This window comes from Hetaerina americana, unplaced genomic scaffold (genome assembly GCF_022747635.1).
Source record: "Hetaerina americana unplaced genomic scaffold, ioHetAmer1.1.p SCAF_42, whole genome shotgun sequence".
In the NCBI taxonomy this organism is placed as follows: Eukaryota; Metazoa; Arthropoda; class Insecta; order Odonata; family Calopterygidae; genus Hetaerina; species Hetaerina americana.
This window is the reverse complement of record NW_027287008.1, coordinates 3,453,070-3,471,890: the sequence shown is the minus strand read 5'-3', so window position 1 is coordinate 3,471,890 and position 18,821 is coordinate 3,453,070. Positions and strand designations below refer to the sequence as shown.

Genomic DNA, 18,821 nt, shown 5'->3' with positions numbered 1-18,821 from the left:
GGTCAACTTTTCCACCTTATCTTGTTTTTACCCTCAAATTTCAACATTTAACTTAGCCTTCCTCCTTCTTGAAAACCACAACCTTTTTTAAGTTTACATTGATTCATATCCTATTTATATCATGCTGATTTTCCAATGCCCTCAGCATGCTTTTAATCCCCCTTTATAGGTCATATATCTTTCCAATTTACTTTTATCTTCTGTAATACATTAATTAATTCTATCCAACTCACTCAATTGAATACCTTCTTGAAATCCACGAAACAAAAAACATAATATCCTCAACAAAAATATGCATAATGTTCTCTTCATGTTCCTTTCCATTAGTGACTAGGACATGTGCCTAATTACAGATGTTCAGTTACCCCTATTCTCTCCCCCTTCTTAGAAAGCAAGCAGGAAATGAATAATTCTTCGGACACTCCTTTCTTCTGCCTCTCGGGCTAAGGGTAAGGTCTTGGTGGGAATATGCATCCAAGTTCAATTTCACCAAGTACTTGATTACTCTCTCACACCCACCTTCTCTTGGCAGAAGATTTAGACTTTAATTCTAGTCTTGATGTCTTATAAGTGGAAATTTTTGATTTCCCAGAGGCTGAACTGCTAAAGTTCACAACATGCATGCTCAAGGCAGGACTTGAACCCATGGCCTTTGAATTAGCAAGTGGACATGCTGCCTACCTGTCCTATCCAGCTAGTCCATATTATGCTTTTTATCAGAGGGCGTAATATAGGCTTTAACAGATTAAATAATTTCCATTCACCAAACAAGAGCTTATTGTAAATACAGACAAGAACCTCAATTTATCATGATTTAAAAAGTAGAGCATTATTTTGGGAAAGAGAAATAAAATTAAGGTATTAACTTTGGCATAACTGCACTAAATATGTTAATAAATATATTTATTTTCACAAAAGTATGAGGTTTTTAGGATGCTAGCCTTTCTGAAATGGCTTGAAGTTTTGACTGGGCTGACATGTGTGAACCATATACATAATAAATATGGTTGATTCATGTAATAATGATTCACCCTATATATTATTCCTTCAAACTACCCAAACTGAATGGTCAAAAACAAAAATATTACTTCATGATAAATATTATCATTCTTAAAAGAACCATGGTATTTATGGGTTAGGTAGGCACTGTAATACACTGTATATTTCTGAGGAACTAATCAAAACTTACCAAATATATAGCATAAGTAAGCTGACACTATTTGTAGAATGCAAACATAGATGGGTGACTGGAAGGTTGCTCTGACATCAATATAATCTCCTACAGGTATGGCATTTGATATATCAGGCAAGTTGCCAGAAGGTGCACTATACACTGTTTTAACCTGCAATTAGAAATTAACTGCTATACATTATTGAGTCTGATTTCATTCAGAATATAGCATATAAGATATTAGCCTAATTTAATATTGAAAATGAAAATTAGCACCAATGTGGATCACCTCTTCAAGGGGCCATCTAGATCCATCCAACATTTTGGATGCCTTTTTGCTTATTAAAAATGAAACACCTGATTATGGGCACAACCATATTTACTCTAGCACTGAGAAACGTGTACATGTAAATTATATCTAGGTACTTATATTTAAGTTTTAAGCATTGAATACCTATCAATTTATTTGGTCACTATGCAAATATAAACAACAACAAATGAGAAAATACGCATAAACTAAGCAATGAGCCAACAAGTGCCAAAATTTAACAGAGCAAACATGGTGATATTTAATGGCTTCTAGGTACCTAGTTCCCTGTATGTATAGGTACTCCAGGAGGTTGAGGATCCTGGTCAACTTAGCAGTGTGCCCTGGGAGAGCAGGGCATCATATGATCAAGTGGAATCCACCAGAGGGTGTTTGATTCAGCAATTATTGATGTGAGAATTTCACATGCTATTGGGCTTAATACTAGGTGAACTCTATTGAAACCTACCAACCTGGCCTTCAGGTTGATTACTAAGTTAATAGTTTTTTAGTAGAAGTAGGCAGAAATTTTCCTAGTTCCCATTGGCCATGATGGAAAAGGAGTAGAAGGAATAAATACTGGAATGTAATATCAGGAATATGTATGTCTACCTTCCATTGAGAAGTTTTGCTTAAGAAATGAAAGTAAAAAATAATAATGTTTCAATCACTCCTGTTGTCAAGTTGTGATATATGTGCTGAAATGATTAGGCAAATAAAGTTAAAAAATTTGCTGAAATAGACTGGTTAGCTTAAATATGTCTACAAGTTTTGGCAGTGAAAAACCTTATTTGAAACTGGAATTGGTTGCACCCTATATTTCATCAACTGCTTATGGCTTATGATTCATGTTTACAAGAAATAAAAATATTTTCATAAAGCACTGTGCTTTTATTTTCAGAGTACAAGTATCTAGGATTACAGTTACTGCAAACCCACCCTCAAATTTATAACATGCTATGATGCCAATTGCAATGCTATCTATAATAAGTTAAATCAAAATGCTCAACAAAAACACTTGACCACTTAAGAGTCATTCAGCCTCAATGACATAATTAATACAAAGATATTTGGTGAATTTTTCATACTTACCTCTCTTACAGTAATTTTGTGGTCTTTGAATCCTTCTCCGACTTTTGTAAAGAAATGCTCTACATTTTGGCCATACAAGTGTTGAGAGACCAGGCAAATTATAAATATTACAAGAATTTTCCACAAGGAGACAATGGAGTATGTGAAATATCTTGTGGTTTTCAGGCGATCCTTTACCGTACTCATACTTCTGATGAATGCTGCAATTAGCAAAACAATGTTAATGTTTGATTTTGTTCAAACATAAGAAGAACATCAACAAACAGTCTGCGATAAAATTTAAAACTTTGACTTTGCCAATCTCTGTTATATCAATCAGAGAAGACCTGGAAAGCACGCAATCATTAATCAATAAATAAGATCAAAATATCAATAAATAAGATGTTTTTAGCATTAATTTTTCAGTTGTTCATCCACAACAGAACCAAAGAAGGGTTTTTCATTGTGCATACCTGTAGGATGCCTGATATGCTTCTTCAGATCTTTTAGTTTCCTCGTTAAACTGTGGTTGCAACTCATTGATAAAACTCAAGTGAATTTTATTTAAGTGGATAGAATTGAGGTATTGCTTTCTTTTGATGGAAGAATCATAATGCTCAAAATACAATTTCAACCAACTTGACTGTTCTCAAGCAAACGTAGACATGTCTTAACATTTGATTCATCCTGGGGGGGATACTATACATTTAAAGCAGGTGAATCAGGAGAACAAAGTTTAACAGTGGAGGAAGAGCATGTTAGCAAGTTCATTCATAATTTATGTTGGCTTATTGTCATATTAAGACTGAAATATTAACGACAGATGACATGTTTTGTTTTTCTATAAAAAGGCTGGCAAAACTGTCTTCCTATGCTCCTGTTATTCCCTTGACATTACCCATAGCACAAAAGGCCACAAGAAGTCTTGCAGTTCTTAATCCTTACAATTGAGTGAAATATACTTCCGTGTTTCTTCTCAAATACGCTTTGTTTTACATGCTATTTCAATCAAGGTAAAATGTTCCTGCTGTTGCAATCACTTGTAACTAAAATAGAATGTTTTCAAATGACAGAGAGTGCAGAAACAGAAATAGTGGAACAATATTAAGTTGATTTAGGTTTGGTGTAGTATATATATGTACCCAGTACAGTGAATGCAAATTATATTTTATGCACATTTCTATTTTTGAAATCACAATAGATAAAGCATTTTAATACTCCACCTTGTGAAATTACCATGTTTTACAACACAGATTCATTAACACATAGTCAATGACTTGAGTATGCAACTATGATTCGATTGAAATTTCTAAAATGAGAACTTTTGTCAGCACCATTAACCTTTTCTGACATAAAGTTCCTGGAACCTCATTATTACACTTTGCATTTCCAGTTTAAGCACATATGAAACTATTCCAGCAGAATATGAGGTTGCAAGAAAATAGGTATTTTAATGCAGCCCTTAGATGTTTTAAAGTTATTGAAGCATGTTACGAATTTTCTGAAACAATTCTAGATTTGTTTAAGACAGAAAAAGAAATCACAGTGGAAATTATACGAGGTCTGTTGAAAAAGTATCATGAATTTTGAATTTCTGCGGGTTACGTTTATTTGATTTTTTTGTGGCGTTATGTATGGTACTACTACCTTGATCAAAAATTTCCCGGAATTTATTCAGAAAATTAAAAATACAAGTTTATTCATCTAAATCTATATTGTCCCCTTCAAAGTAATCCCCATCGACTGCAACACACTTATGCCAGCGCTTGATCCAATCCTCGAAACATTTTTTATATTCGGTTTTCGGTATGTCCATCAGTGCTTCCTGCGATTTTTCCATTACTTCCTCTCGGCTGCTAAAACGCGTTCCCCGTAATGGTTTTTAACTCGATTGAACAGAAAGAAGTCACAGGGAGCCAAATCAGGTGAATTCGGTGGCTGTTGGATGGTATTTGTTGCATTTTTCGTCAAAAAATTACGAATAATGATAGCACTGTGCGACGGTGCGTTATCATGGTGCAAAATCCACGAGTTTTCTGCCCACATTTCTGGTCTCTTTCGGCGAATTGCTTCACGCAAACGTCTCATAACGCCCAAATAATACTCTTTGTTTACTGTCTGGCCTTCTGGCAAAAATTCATGATGCACTACACCGTTGTAATCCATGAAAACCGTCAGCATTGCCTTCTTTTTTGACTGAAAACGACGTGGTTTTTTTGGTCTCGGCTCATTTGGTGAACGCCATTCACTTGCCTGATGTCTGGATTGCGTGTCGTACTCATAAACCCACGTCTCGTCTCCAGCAATGATCCTTTTGATGAATGTGGGATCGGATTCAGCCTCGCAAATCATGTCTTTTGCGACGTTAACACGGTCTCTTTTTTGCATGAAATTGAGGTCTTTTGGCACCAACTTTGCTGCTACACGACGGAAACCCAAATCATTAACCACAATGTCTTGGGCGGATCCATAGGCAATGTTCAAGTCCTCCGCTATTTCTTTGATGGTTAATTTGCGGTTATTGACCAACATTTCTTTTACTTTATCAATTTTTTCACCGACTTTCGATGTCGATGGTCTGCCACTGCGTTCATCATCTTCGATTGACTCACGACCACTTCTGAACCGCTCGTGCCACTGGTAAACGACCGTTTTTTTTAGAGAATCGTTGCCGAAACACTTTTCCAACATTTCCAACGTCCGTGCGCCACTAAATCCGTTTTTTACGCAAAATTTAATACAAGTTCGCTGTTGCAAATTTAAATCCATTTCTGCAATTGTAAAAAATCGCCAACACACACAGAGATAGATGTACTCTTGGCTACGTAACTTTTGCAAATGTCAAGTTATGACACTAAGATTTAAAGGGAATATCAACAACAGATGTACCAATTTAACAAAAAAAACAGAACTCAAATCGGAACGATGGGAGCGCTACACGGTGGTTATTCCGGGAACTTTTTGATCAAGGTAGTATGTCTCTCTCTTATGCCGGCAAGTTCGGCTGTTTTGAATATTCCGTTAATTTTTGACAGCTTTTTTGCTGGGACGTGTTTCGACTTGTCTTTGATTTTTGCCTGTTCCAAAAAATGGATCAAAGAATCTGTACCAAATTTTGTGTGAAAAACGAAATTAAGTGCGCGGACGCATTCCGAATGTTGACTGTGACATATGGAGAAGCTATCTTGAACCGAAGCAACGTTTAGCGGCGGTACAAAATGTGCCCAGAGGGCCGAGAAGATTTGAACGACGAAGAGCGTGCCGGACCCCCGAGCGCGTCACATCAGCAACAGACGGAAACATTGATGAAGTGAAGAAAATAGTATTGGCTAATCGCCGAATCACCGTTAGAGAAGCTGCTGACCACATAAACATATCAATTGGCTCGTGCCATTAGATTTTTACCGATGATTTGGGCATGACACGGGTCGCCGGGAAATTCGTACTAAAATTGCTCAATTTCGGCCAAAAACAGCAACGCATTAACGTTGCTACGACCTAAATTTGCTCCAAAGGGTCATAACTGTTGACGAATCATGGGTTTATGGTTATGACGTAGAAACCAAAGCTCGATCATCCCAATGAAAGCTGCAGCATGAGTCAAGACCGAATGTAAAAGTTTTGCTTACAGTTTTCCTCGATTGAGGGGCGCGATGCATCATGAGTTCTTGCCACGGGTTAGAACGGTAAATAAGGAATATTACCTGCAAGTTATGCGCTATTTGCGCGAAGCAATCCGCCACAAACGCCCAAATTTGTGGAAGAACAAAAATTGACTTTTACACCACTACAACGGCCCTGCTCGCACATCGTTGCTTGTGCGCAAAATTTTGGCCAAAACAACACACTAATGATGCTGCAGCCACCGTATTCCCCAGATATGCCCCCAGTGACTTTTTCTTGTTCCCGAAACTGAAGAGGCCCATGAAAAGACGACTCTACGCTACGATTGACGAGATAAAGACTGCATCGAAGGAGGAGCTGAACAAGATCACAAAAAATGATTATTTGAAGTGCTTCGAGGATTGGAAAAAACGTTGGCACAAGTGTATAATATCTAATGGAGATTAATTTGAAGGGGACAAAATAGATATTCATGAATAAATAAATAAAATTTGAAAATACACATAAGTCGTGATACCTTTTGAACATACCTCGTACAAACTTATAGTAGTGTGAAACACACAACGATAAAGATTCTGACTATACTTACAAAATGGTGAATACTTTGAAGTGTAGTTTTCCCACCAACCAGCAGAAATGAAGAGCAAGGCAAATGGGATTGCCCAGAGACTTGGATTACTTATGCCCTCAGTTAAAGGCCAGACAATTAAGCCAGTTCCTTGTAGAAAAATAGCCAAAAAATCTAATCCATAAAAAACCCATCCTTGGTATGACAGACCACTTAGTACTTCTTTCAATGTCTTATCTGTATCTTCATTTTCAGTAAAAGATAAATTGACATTTCCTCTTAGATTTGCGTTTGACTGCCCATTTTCATTCCTTTTATTATCCTCATTCCGAGAAAATAGACCTGATGAATAAGAAAGGATTAGAATTATTAAGGAGTTAACAAGCTATGAGATAGACAGGATTACCAAAAGTCATCAGTTATTCTCAAAACTGTGTCGGATCCTTGAGCCATGTGGGTAGGGATGACTGTTTTACAAATAACTTTGGAATCAGAATTTAGAATTGAGTTAAAAAATTAATTTCCGTTCTCTGGTGGATGTTGGAAAGAAGTGCTGAGTCTGCAGGTTTTTTTCCACTGCTATCAAGTAGTGAAGGCAAACTCTCTCCCTTGCTTAAAGTGCACTGAAGCACTTTGCTATTGCTCTCATTCTTGTAATTAATCACTGAAAGTTCTCATTATGTAACCCTGAGTGAGCTTATATCATTAAATTGCCGAAACACTCCAGCCCTATGACGTATGTGATAAATGGAAGAAGGGACCATTAGGCCTCAATTTCGCCCAAATAAAGACCTCTATCTATGTTATCAAAATGTTTTGAAGCTAGGATGCAGGAAGGGAATGGCATTCTAATATGCTAGAGAATCGCAGCATGAATCGGAAGTGACACATAATTGAGTTAAAAAAGAAAAGTTTACACCCCAGAGGGCCATATTCACGTGGCCATTCATGACAATCAAATATGCTTGATATTATACACATGCATGACAATTAAATGTTATTTATAAAATATTTTATGTGCATATTACATTATGTATGAGCAAGGGTCATTATTCCAACCTGAATTTCAGCATTCAACACTTAATACGTGTATTGATATTGATATATTGTAATCCAGATGTAGTGATTAAAACAATTTAGTGGAAATGCTTTGTACAAAGTTATTTTTACTTATTGAAGTTAAACACCTTTAATTAGTCCCCCAATCGGATCTCCAGGACTGATGGGGACAACGGGGTGAGGAACACCAGTCAAGGTATGCCAAATGTGGGATAGGGATATGAAATGGTCATTCAGAGGGTGAGCAAATATTGAAAATTTTAGAGTGGATATGGACAGACTGGGAATAGAAAACCCAGGAGTCCGTGAAATTAAGTGAGCAGGGGCCAACAACTTCTGGAGCGACAGAAAAAGGGTGATGTATTCAGGAGACAACCAAAAGGTAGCACATGTGGACATCATGCACAAGGAGAACTGGAAAAGAAAGGTCAAATCGTACTCGAACTACAAGGAGAGAATTCTGATGTCACATGTGGGGGCAGAGTGCTAGTGCAGGTGTATATGAAAACATTCAGCCATCCGGAGGAAGAAGTAGAGGAAGCATATAAAGAAATTCTAAGTGCAGGAAAGTGAAAGAGAACCTAATCGTTACGAGAGACTGTAACGCTGTGGTCGGAGAGGGGAGAGAATGAAACAGCGAGTGAGTTTAAAGTGGGAAAACAAGACTCCGAAAGAAAATTACGGATATAATTCTGTATTCAGGAAAAAATGATAGTGGCATACACCCTCTTCGAACAGCATCGGAGAAGAAGATGCACATGAAAGATGCCAGCGGATAGGGCAGGATAACAAATTGACTACATCCTAGCCAGAACAAGATATAGGAATCACGTGATGTAAGAGCTACCTTTGCTCAGATACAAATAGTGATCACGACCTGTTGGTGATAGACAGCTAACTGTAATACAAGAGATAGAGAAAGTGGCACAGGAAGCTAGATGGAATACAAAGACGCTGGAAACAAAGCAAGGAAATAAAAGTTCGCCGCGACCGTCGACAGAAAAATAGAATAGAGTATAGGAGGGCGCTGGAAGGAAATAAAGACTATAATAATCAAAGTAGCAGATGAATAACTAGTGAATAAGGTGGCGAAACTCAGTGGCCATTGATAACAGCTCAAATGAGAGACCTCAAGGAGGCTAGGAGAAAATACAAGAATCCAGTGAATGAAACTGAGGAAACCTTATGAGAAATTGTTGAACCAAGTCAAATGAGAGAGCAGGAAGTCAATGACAGCATAAATAAGGGAAAAATGAAGATACAATTTGGAGAAAGAAAAACAAGATCCAATGACGTCCGAGATACTGATAAAAGGTGAAAAAATTGGGAAGAGATTGAGGAAATACATCGAAACACTCCCAGTGGCGCAAACCACTCAAAGGTGACTAAATAAAAGAAGAAATCTTGATAGAAGAAGAAGAAAAAGGTGGACGGGAGATACTGAGAAGCGAATTCGACAGAGCCGTGAAAGACTTGAAGAGCACAATGTGTGCAAGACACCAAGTCTTGACAAAATAAAGCGAGAAATAATTAAGGCCCTCGGGGTCAAAATGAAGAATAGTCTCTAGGATAGCTACGACAGTGGAAAACTACCAGAGAACCTAGAGAAAAATGTGATGATTACAATAACGAAGAAATCAAGAAAAAATAAATACGAAGAGTGCAAAATTTAGCCTGATGCCGCATACATTGAAAATAATTACCAGGATAGTTAAGCCAAAGAATAGAAGGAACGTTAGCAGAAAACCTTGCGGAAAACCAATTCAGATTCTGGACAAAACGATAAACAAGAGAGGCAATATTCAGCTAGAGGGTACTTGCCGAAAAAATGACACACACGAACTTGTCACATCACATATGGAATTCGTGGAAATTCAGAATGCTCCGATAACATCGAATGAAACAAGATGTGCGGAAACTTGGTGCAGTTTTGAACATTATAATTGCTTGTTTATGATAAAATATATCGCAATAGGGAGAGAGCACTGTATAATTGGTTCATTTTGATTTTTAATCTTTCTTACATTAATTGTAATGAAGTTACAATTCCAAGTCAAGATTTTACCTGAACATGTCATAATTGTAATGGAATCGGTCGTACGCAATAAAGTTTGGTGAAATCTACCAAGTTTCTTCTAAGGAGATGAAATACCAGAAGAAAGATGTGAGGTGTACGAGAATGCTCGAATTACTCGTATGATAAGTATAAAACGAGAATACTCACTTTACTCGGAACCGAAAGGCGAATTTCATTACCTTTAATAATCAAAAGTGGCAATTTGTATTAGTATAATTTATTTTTATTATTATTTATTCTAAATCTCATAATATACGAGTATAGCCTATTGTGGAAATGGATTTATCTTCATCTCTCAGATAAGTCTTAAGGTCGAACCGCTTGGAGTTACCACCTGGCTACCATTTTGTATAAATGTCCTCATAACAGATATATGGTACAGAAACAACAAGTTTCAACTCAACGCCCCAAAAACTACAAGAATTTTTATGATATCGTATCTCTCAATAAAAATTAACGAATACTTGAATTATGGGCACCCTTTCTTTCGATTTTCGACCACTGTGGGCCGCTTGGAAAAGCCCTCGGGTTAGGTTGGGAGGTTTGTTAATGGCGCACAGCCATTGGGGACACTTACTCCATTCTTCTTCATTTCCTATAACATTGCATCTGTCGTAATCGTTCTTCACTCCACAGGTTTAAAAATTGATGCTGTAGCTCCAATTCGTACAAGTTTAAAGACAGCTTGAGATACTCACCTAAAACAGCCGGGATGAAGCACACACAGTTGGTGATCATTGCGCCTCGGATGGAATCGAGGTTTGGCAGGATAGCGAAAACGAAAAGCGAGGCACCAATAGCGTTAAGCGTTTCCATGGTAGCAACGAGCAGGAAGTCACGTAGTGGCGGCATATCCCAGAATTTGAACAGGCAGATGCGAAAAGACCGCAAAAATGAACCAAGTTCTGGGATAATCACCGCGATCAACAAGACCCACGTCCAAGCTATTCGCTCGGATTCAGGTATCACTGATGTGAAGTGTTTCTCTTGACCTGAAAAATAATTTAGAATACCAGTTTAAAGTGTTTTTTCGTAAGTAATAACACATGTTTTCTCTTAAACCATCAACGAAGAAATGCTTGACATGCCCATTGCTCATATCTATCATCGCTCAAAAGCTCTTCCAATGAAGATCTTTCATTTGTTGCCTCGTAACGATTCGGAGAAGTGCAAACTTTTGAACCCCCATTGTCATGTGGATGACCTGAATAAAAAGTATTCGTATTCCCTCATATTAATTGGCATATCCACTATTTCAATACTGCTTTTCGGGACGCTGATTTCATTTATAACCGAAGCGGCGCCCCCAGTTTTGATATCCCTGACCACGTGGCATTATTCGTTACTGCCTAGTGTCCTTACAGTGGCGACATCAGCGACTGATTGTTCATTTGTTTAACTTCACCATGCAGGCACATGATATAGGTTATACTATTCAGTGTAGCTGCAACAAAGGTACCTTTCATGATAAGTTATTATTTGATGGCAAATAAAAGTATCAATAAACTCCATTCATACTTAAATGGCTCAAAGTTTAGGTGTAGTAATTGGGGAATGGATATAAACAACTGCGGCCAATGCAGTAGAGTTAAGATTTAAAGGTTTGAGGGAGAGGGAAACCTCCAAGTGCAATAAAATGTTGAAATAGCTCTTAATTTTCTACGCAGTGCTCATCAATGAGTTATTACACCTTATTAACTTTCATTTCACAACTGAAATATTATGACTATAAAATATTGAAACCATAAGTAGTCATTAATTTACCCCTGTATTTTAAGCAATTAAATGTTTACTTTTTCCTCGAATGATTTACAGTGAACCAATAGTTTTATCAACGAATATAATTGGCTACATTACACTGCAATGGATTTCAACCAAACGTCTCACGAAAGTTAGTGAATTTAAGCTGCTGACTTCACTCTTTAGCATGGGCATTAATTTTGATCCAGTTTCAGCTCTTTTTTTCGGGACAGCAATGTTGATGAAGGGTTTGATAGGGAGAGTAATGGGGGTGACCTGAATAAAAAGGCTTCGTATTCCTTCATATTAATTGGCGCGTCTACTCTTTTTTTTTGGGACACTGATGTACCTATTTGCTAAATTAGAAAGGATCTAAAGAGCATTCCATTGTTCCCGGCTCAACCTCGTGGAAATTCATGTTTATTTAATGATCTAAAGAGTATTATGAAGGGAAGTTAAAGCGCAGCATGGGGGAATATATTGGAATATGAGGGACTATATTGAGAGTGTCTGACTTAAACATAAACATTTTGTTGAAATAGGAATCAGTAGAATACCGCAATGGCCTATGTTGTAACTTCTGTTCCAGGGTTTTGGTCCTTATCCGAGCTTCTGGGTTCAATTATTAGAATTTTAAGCCTCACTTCTCCCTTAAATTGACGTTCTACCGGAATTTTCCCTTATCTATCATATGCTTCATGCAAACTTGATACCTTTAATCTGGTCCTTACTTGGTGACAAATGAACTGATCTACTGAGAGCGCAGTGCTAAAGTCGAATGGAAGTTAAGCATTGAGCCTTTATTTGCTTTCAATAAAGATTTGGCTCGTGAGGAAGCTGGATTTTTATCCATCCTTCCTCATATCCTTCTTTCATGTCTACTCTGAATTTTATATTAAACCTCCAAGACGAATTTGGCCTAAATAGTCGATGGCTTACTTATATTACCAATTAAATTAATACAGCCAAAGCTCAACGTGCTTGACTTGAAACAAAAATCATGTATTATCGTCAGCGCACTTATACAGACAGATCATCACCCAGAAAAATCGGTAAACCTGGGGGAAAACATTCGACTTGGAAAACAAAATCAAAAGAGATTCAAGGCCTTCCATACATTTCAGCCTCTTCCCAACTCTTGCGCAACTGCATTCATCTGATAAACATCGATACGCGATCGCAATCTGCAAATATTGCAATACCCGGGGCTCCAATATGCTTATAACGCAGATGAAAGCCCTTGATGCGTACAGAAAAAGTCCATTAAGGAAGAGGTTGTGTGAGGGGAACTTTTTTATAGAAATGAAAGGCTTAATAAAATATTTTTTACATGCTAAATTCATAAATCAAGATGGATCTATGATGAGAGAAAACTAGCATTAGCATATACAAATAAGAAAGATACCACTTTTACATAAATTCTCACTACTCAAGAGAGTGATACATAAATAATTATTTGAAGGTTGGAAGTAAAATGCCCTAAATATGAGCTCAGGAATTATTAATTTATTGATAAATAGGAGGGCTACCGTCTAGGATGGAAACGGCGATGCATTTCTTTGTTTCCTTAAGCGAAACACAACCTGACACCCCACATTACAGTAAACCCTTTTTCAAATCCACATACTTCACTTCTCCCTTCATTCCGTCGAACATTCCTATCCTTTTCCTAATCCTTCCTCGCTTGCCTAACTCTCTCCTCTCTATCACAGTCTTCAGCATCACCATCTCAATGAAAACGCTTTGCACCCATCCTTCCAGCCTACTTTGGATATCTCCCAACATCCTCCCCCCCATCCCCCATCCTCTCTCCTCTTCCACCATATCTAGCACTTCCTCGTTTGTTTCCCATCCAGTCCACTTCACCTAAGAGTATATCATCCTTCAGGGCAATCATATTTCAAGTGCCTCCAATCTATGCCTAGCATTTGGTTTCAACAACTATGTTTCCGCACTGTACTAAGCCATGCTTCAAACAGAAAATTTTACTAGTATATTCTTAACATCTTTAATCAATATCCCTGTCGTCAACTTCCTCCCTAAAGTGAAAGGTTCATTGCATAACGCCATTATTCTTCTGGTGTCTCTTGTGCTTTAACCATCTTTGGCTAAAACACTTCCAAGATTGCTCCATCTGCTCTAGTTTTTGCCCATTTACCGTATCTAGCGTTTAACTTAGCCTTTCTCTATCTCGAACGCCGCATAATATTTGTTTTATTTAAATTTATTCTCAAACCATAACTATCGCATTGGCCATCGAATGAGCTCAGTAATGCTTGCAAAAACTTGGTTGGCAGGCAAAAAAAAGCTTGGTCATCATAAAACCTAACTGATTTTATGGATTCCCCAACAATTTTCATTCCTATATCCAGCTCTTCCCATGCCTCTTATACCATTTCCTCCACATATATGTTGAAAAGCACTGGTAGTAATGGACACCCATGTCTTACTCCTCTTCCTAACATTGTCCATCCGGACTCTCCAACTGTCACTCGCACCTGCGCAATATGTGTTATGTACAGGTTGCAGATAAGTCGTCTATCCCTTCAGTCCACTCCTATTTTATGAAATACTAACATAAAGTCTACCCAGTTTACTCCATTAAATGCCTTTTCGAAATCTACGAAGCAAACAAATACATCCTGATTGTACTCTAATGTTTCTTTCTCTTAGTGATCTCATGACTGCTATGGCATTACTCGTACCTCTTCCTTTCCTGAACCCTTATTTATCATTACCCAATATTTATACACCCGCAGAAAACAAATGGTCGAAGTTATATAACATTCTATCTCATAATTTGAGGCAAGAATGAACAACGGCTTAGTGGAAGATTTCTCTTGTAGCATTTGAATTTTCATCATAAATGTCCAAATCTGAAGAAATTCAATACGAAACTCATTTATTAAAATCTCCTAATGCATCATGAATATTGCTATTGGACATAAATGTACGGTCATGATTCGTCGCAGGCACAACGAATTTGAAAGAAGTGACAATGATAAACATATGTTGGATTGAGTTTGGGAGGCTTTGATTGATTTTCTAAGATTTTCTATTTTGCTCGATATTTTTCAATGGTAAATCATAGTAAATACCTACAGGTAAGTAATACCTACAGGAAAGTAATGAGTGACTCTTTTTGGACTCTTGCTATTCCATTGAATTGTATTCTGACTGCTTGGACTGTTGTTAGAAGCGACCTTAGTGAGATAATGAGGAAAAGTTTCGCTAAAATGAGTAGTTTTCAGCGCGCGATGAACAACTTCACATCTAGGAGGCAGTTTCATTATTCCTTTCAGGTTTTCATGTATACACCATTTTCATTTCTGTTTGGCTCGCATGCATTCAAAATTGATCTTTTTTATTATATCTTCTCGATCGACCCGATTATATCTTCTCCTATAATGGTGCACAACAAAAAGTTTTAAGCCACTTACTCAGATCTCTGTTGCAAAATTCTGTTATCCTTCCGGGCTTGATCTGTGATGCCATGAAGAGTAAAGATCCTTTGGCGACTACACCACATGCAAGGACCATAATGAAAGTCACTATATAAGCAGAGACCTTCATTATTTTCATGGAGACTTCTATCCATTTGTGCTCGGCAGTTGACCCACTCTCTTCGTCTGGTGGGAGATTTTCAAAGACGTCCCATCCTTTCACTTGTGACCCATCATTGTTCTCACTGCAAAGAAATCGTTCAGTATTGTTAGAGTAATTCACCATTTGGCGTGAAATTCAATCGGCCTCAGCGAATTTACACCTTGGTTGCATGTTAATGTAGAGTTCAGAGAAATCATTGTTTTCATCGGGCTATAGAGACGTTTCTTTTCCGTTGCACGATTTAAGGACATTTAGGACTTTCTGACCCACCCAGGTGTCCTTTCCGATGAATGAAATTGTGTAAGGGTTTTAGATGGAATTTTCCAATGGTCTCCGATAATGATCAGCATTAAGGTACACTTGATGCTAAGATGGACAAATATACATTATTTCTGTGAATTCTCTGACACTAAAATTATGATTTATGTTTTTCCAGCATTAAAAACTAATTATTAGTTGAGGAAATACTTGATATAAACTCGATAATTAAAGTGTAAATGAAACCATAATGAATAAAGAGGGATATATAGAAAGAGACAGGTCTTTATTTGGGTAAGATTGAGACCAAATAGTCCCTTCTTCCATTTAATCCATGAGAAAGACAACAGAGCAAAAATAGTACATTACTAATATATTTTAAAGCTGCACTCCTCTTTGGTTCGATTGCATTTTTGTGTTGAAATTTTGCTTGGCGTTGTTACTCTATAGCAAAAATTAGGTACCTAAAAGAGATATGTATTTTTAAACATTATCATTATTTTCAAGCGGGGTTATATATTCACATTAGAATCAATGACACGAAAAAATGTGTGAGCATGGAGGAAAGTAAGCATCAATGCCCAATTAAAGATAAAATACGCCATCGTGATCCAATCACTGCGGTATGCCAGAAATAATATTAAAGAGCAAGATAAGGAATGGAAACACAAAATGACAATTTTATTGTCTTATCTAGGCGAGATTAAACTCTTCTGAAATTGACGATTACCGAGGTACATCAAAATCTAACTCAAAACTAACTACAGGGCCTAAAACCTAATTTGGGATGAAATGCCAATCTGACATCGATTTTACTAGATTTAGTATGACCCGGCTTAAAAAACTAATAGACATAGATTATTCCCAGGTATTTTGATACAGTATGAATTCATAGGAAAAATATCGAATAATTTATTAAATGTCTAATAATAGGAAAATATAATATCTCTAAAATAGCATTTGGAAAATATGAAGTTGTACCACAAATCCAGCCATCAGGAAACGTGTCAACAAGAGGTATTGTCAACATTGTGTTCCAAACATATGTACAAACAAAGGTCACCACCAAAATTACTTTTTAATTTTTTTCAAGAAAAATCATCCGCTCTTCATACATGTAACTCCTGTAACCATCGTGGGACACAGCAAAAATGTTCGCAGGTCAGCTTTCAGCTGTCCACTTCCCTTGTCAGAATTTTTCTTCGCTTATACGCCAAGTAAGCTTTCGACCTACAACTTACTATATATTTAAAACAATAACAACTTTCAACAATCACCAGCTCAGAAAGATGCATCAAATATCGACTCGTTTGACTCCCGTAGGGAATTTCACCAAATGAATTTTCACTATATCAATTTCGAGAAGAGACGCTGGGTTGGACTAATTTTGAAATATGTTTACAGCATTTTATTGGAATTATATGGTGTCCTGATATGATTTTTCTTCCTTATTCTTCTCAAAAAGAACAGATTAAAATTGAATACACGCATCAATGATTTTGAATTCTTATTTGTGATTAGTATCCTTAACCCCACGGAGATTTTGGACCAAGCAGAACAAGAAAAATATTTATTGCGCAACACTCAGAATTGATAGGAACTCTACTATTTCTCCAGACCACTTGATGAAAGTAAAAATCCTTTCTTTCAGATCGTTTTATCATTTTATACAACACAATATAAAAATGGCTGGCCTTCTGTCTTCGAAAAATTCCATGGTAGAATAGAGAGCTTTCTTTAAAAGACATAATCAAATTGGTGGAGCTTCCCACATAATAATACCTCCCAAGAGCCCTGAGTATTGCCCTATTCAAAACCTACATGAAACAGTATGATGTCAATATTAAACATTTATTTATTATAAGCCTCTAAGCTCCCCCACCGATAATTTCAGTGCAGATAGAAATTTCCTTTTGTATGTGCTGTGCAATTTTTGTGAATATCGTAATAAATAAATTGTACATATTTTACATTAATAATTAAATATATAAACATAAATATAATTCATTAGGAAAGTAAAATGTGCATGATATTGAAGAAAGTCATAGGTAAAACATCAATATGGAAGAATTTTGCTACCGTGAGAACTATCTGTTACATATCATCATTCCTATTGCCTTAGCTACATGGCAATTCAACAGTTTTCATCAGATTTTTTGCTTAATTTATTTTCTAAATGCAATGTCTATAGGTGTATGTGAGTACGCGAATCGACTCACTCTGTGAACAGCATACAGTATACCTAGACATGGCAATGCCTATGAACTCAAATATCTTCAACCCTTCATTTCTGTCATACGGATTTCTCTTTACGACCCATACAAAGTTAGGCTCATGTTCGTTCTGGAATGGCCAAAGGAGCTGAATTGAATAATATTATGAATTGCGAAGGAAACCCCAAAAGTCTCTAAGTATTCATTAGCAAATTATAGTTAATTCAAAGACCTAAAGTTGTCACCTATTTCATTATTAACTATCATTGGCATTCGAAAGTCTACCTCATAGTTGGCTTGAAGATTAAGATAAAAAAACAATTTTAGCAAAAACGGTGAAAATATTTCGAAATTAAATGTAAATGCATGTACAAATTTCTTACAAATATAAAATTATTAATCATAAAACATACTCTTGGGTTGAAAAATGAGAAAAAGGTTAATATTGGGGTAAAAAATTGTTACTTAAAAACCTCCTATCTCCTTCCCTTTCTAAATAAATGTAAATAGAATAGGAATTTCACACGCAATATTGCATATGAAATAGCCCGCGCACTGACTGTGAATAGGGCGTGAGTCAGCAAAATGTAAATTTCAATACCTGGAGCGGCGGGTATGGAATGAAATAATATATAAGATCGAATTTAATATTGAAGAAAATACTTGCAAAAAATCAAAGATAAGTCAGAAAGATAATACTTGAACCAGGTCTGATTCAGGACAGATAGGAGGAATACATAGAAGCAACTACATACAGGTATATGATAAAGACATTAGGCCAGCAAGCTTAGTCACAGAAAGAATATGACGTAGATGAGGATAGCTTAGGCCCAGGGTTACTCGATGGCGAGGATAGAAAGTCCCCAAAGGAAACTAAATAAACAACACTTTCGCGGAACTAATGAGAGGTTTGGGAGAGAAGAAGTTTTGTTATGGATTAATTCGTGGAATTATGAGGGAGGAAATAAGCCGAAAGATTTCGTCCGATCAGGCTTAGTTGCTACTGTAAAAAAAGAGAAAGGTAGCCAAATGTGAGGACTACAGAACGATAAGTTTGATTTCTCACGTGGGTATAGTGACTTTCATTGTAATCAATAAAAGTGAGGATAGTAGGGCAATGAACACTC

General features: G+C 36.8%; 1 protein-coding gene across 1 annotated transcript in view; it reads right to left on the bottom strand.

Annotated features, from left to right (window-relative positions):
* The window catches only part of LOC139692823 (chitin synthase chs-2-like), a 68,262-nt gene that overhangs the window by 36,930 nt on the left and 12,511 nt on the right, over positions 1 to 18,821 (bottom strand). The window contains exons 5-9 of the mRNA XM_071591121.1: positions 15,058 to 15,305; positions 10,560 to 10,869; positions 6,763 to 6,953; positions 2,571 to 2,770; positions 1,190 to 1,343 (exon numbers count right to left, since the gene is read on the bottom strand). Coding sequence (XP_071447222.1) covers positions 1,190 to 1,343; positions 2,571 to 2,770; positions 6,763 to 6,953; positions 10,560 to 10,869; positions 15,058 to 15,305 — 1,103 coding nt within the window. The remainder of the gene's footprint in view (positions 1 to 1,189; positions 1,344 to 2,570; positions 2,771 to 6,762; positions 6,954 to 10,559; positions 10,870 to 15,057; positions 15,306 to 18,821) is intronic.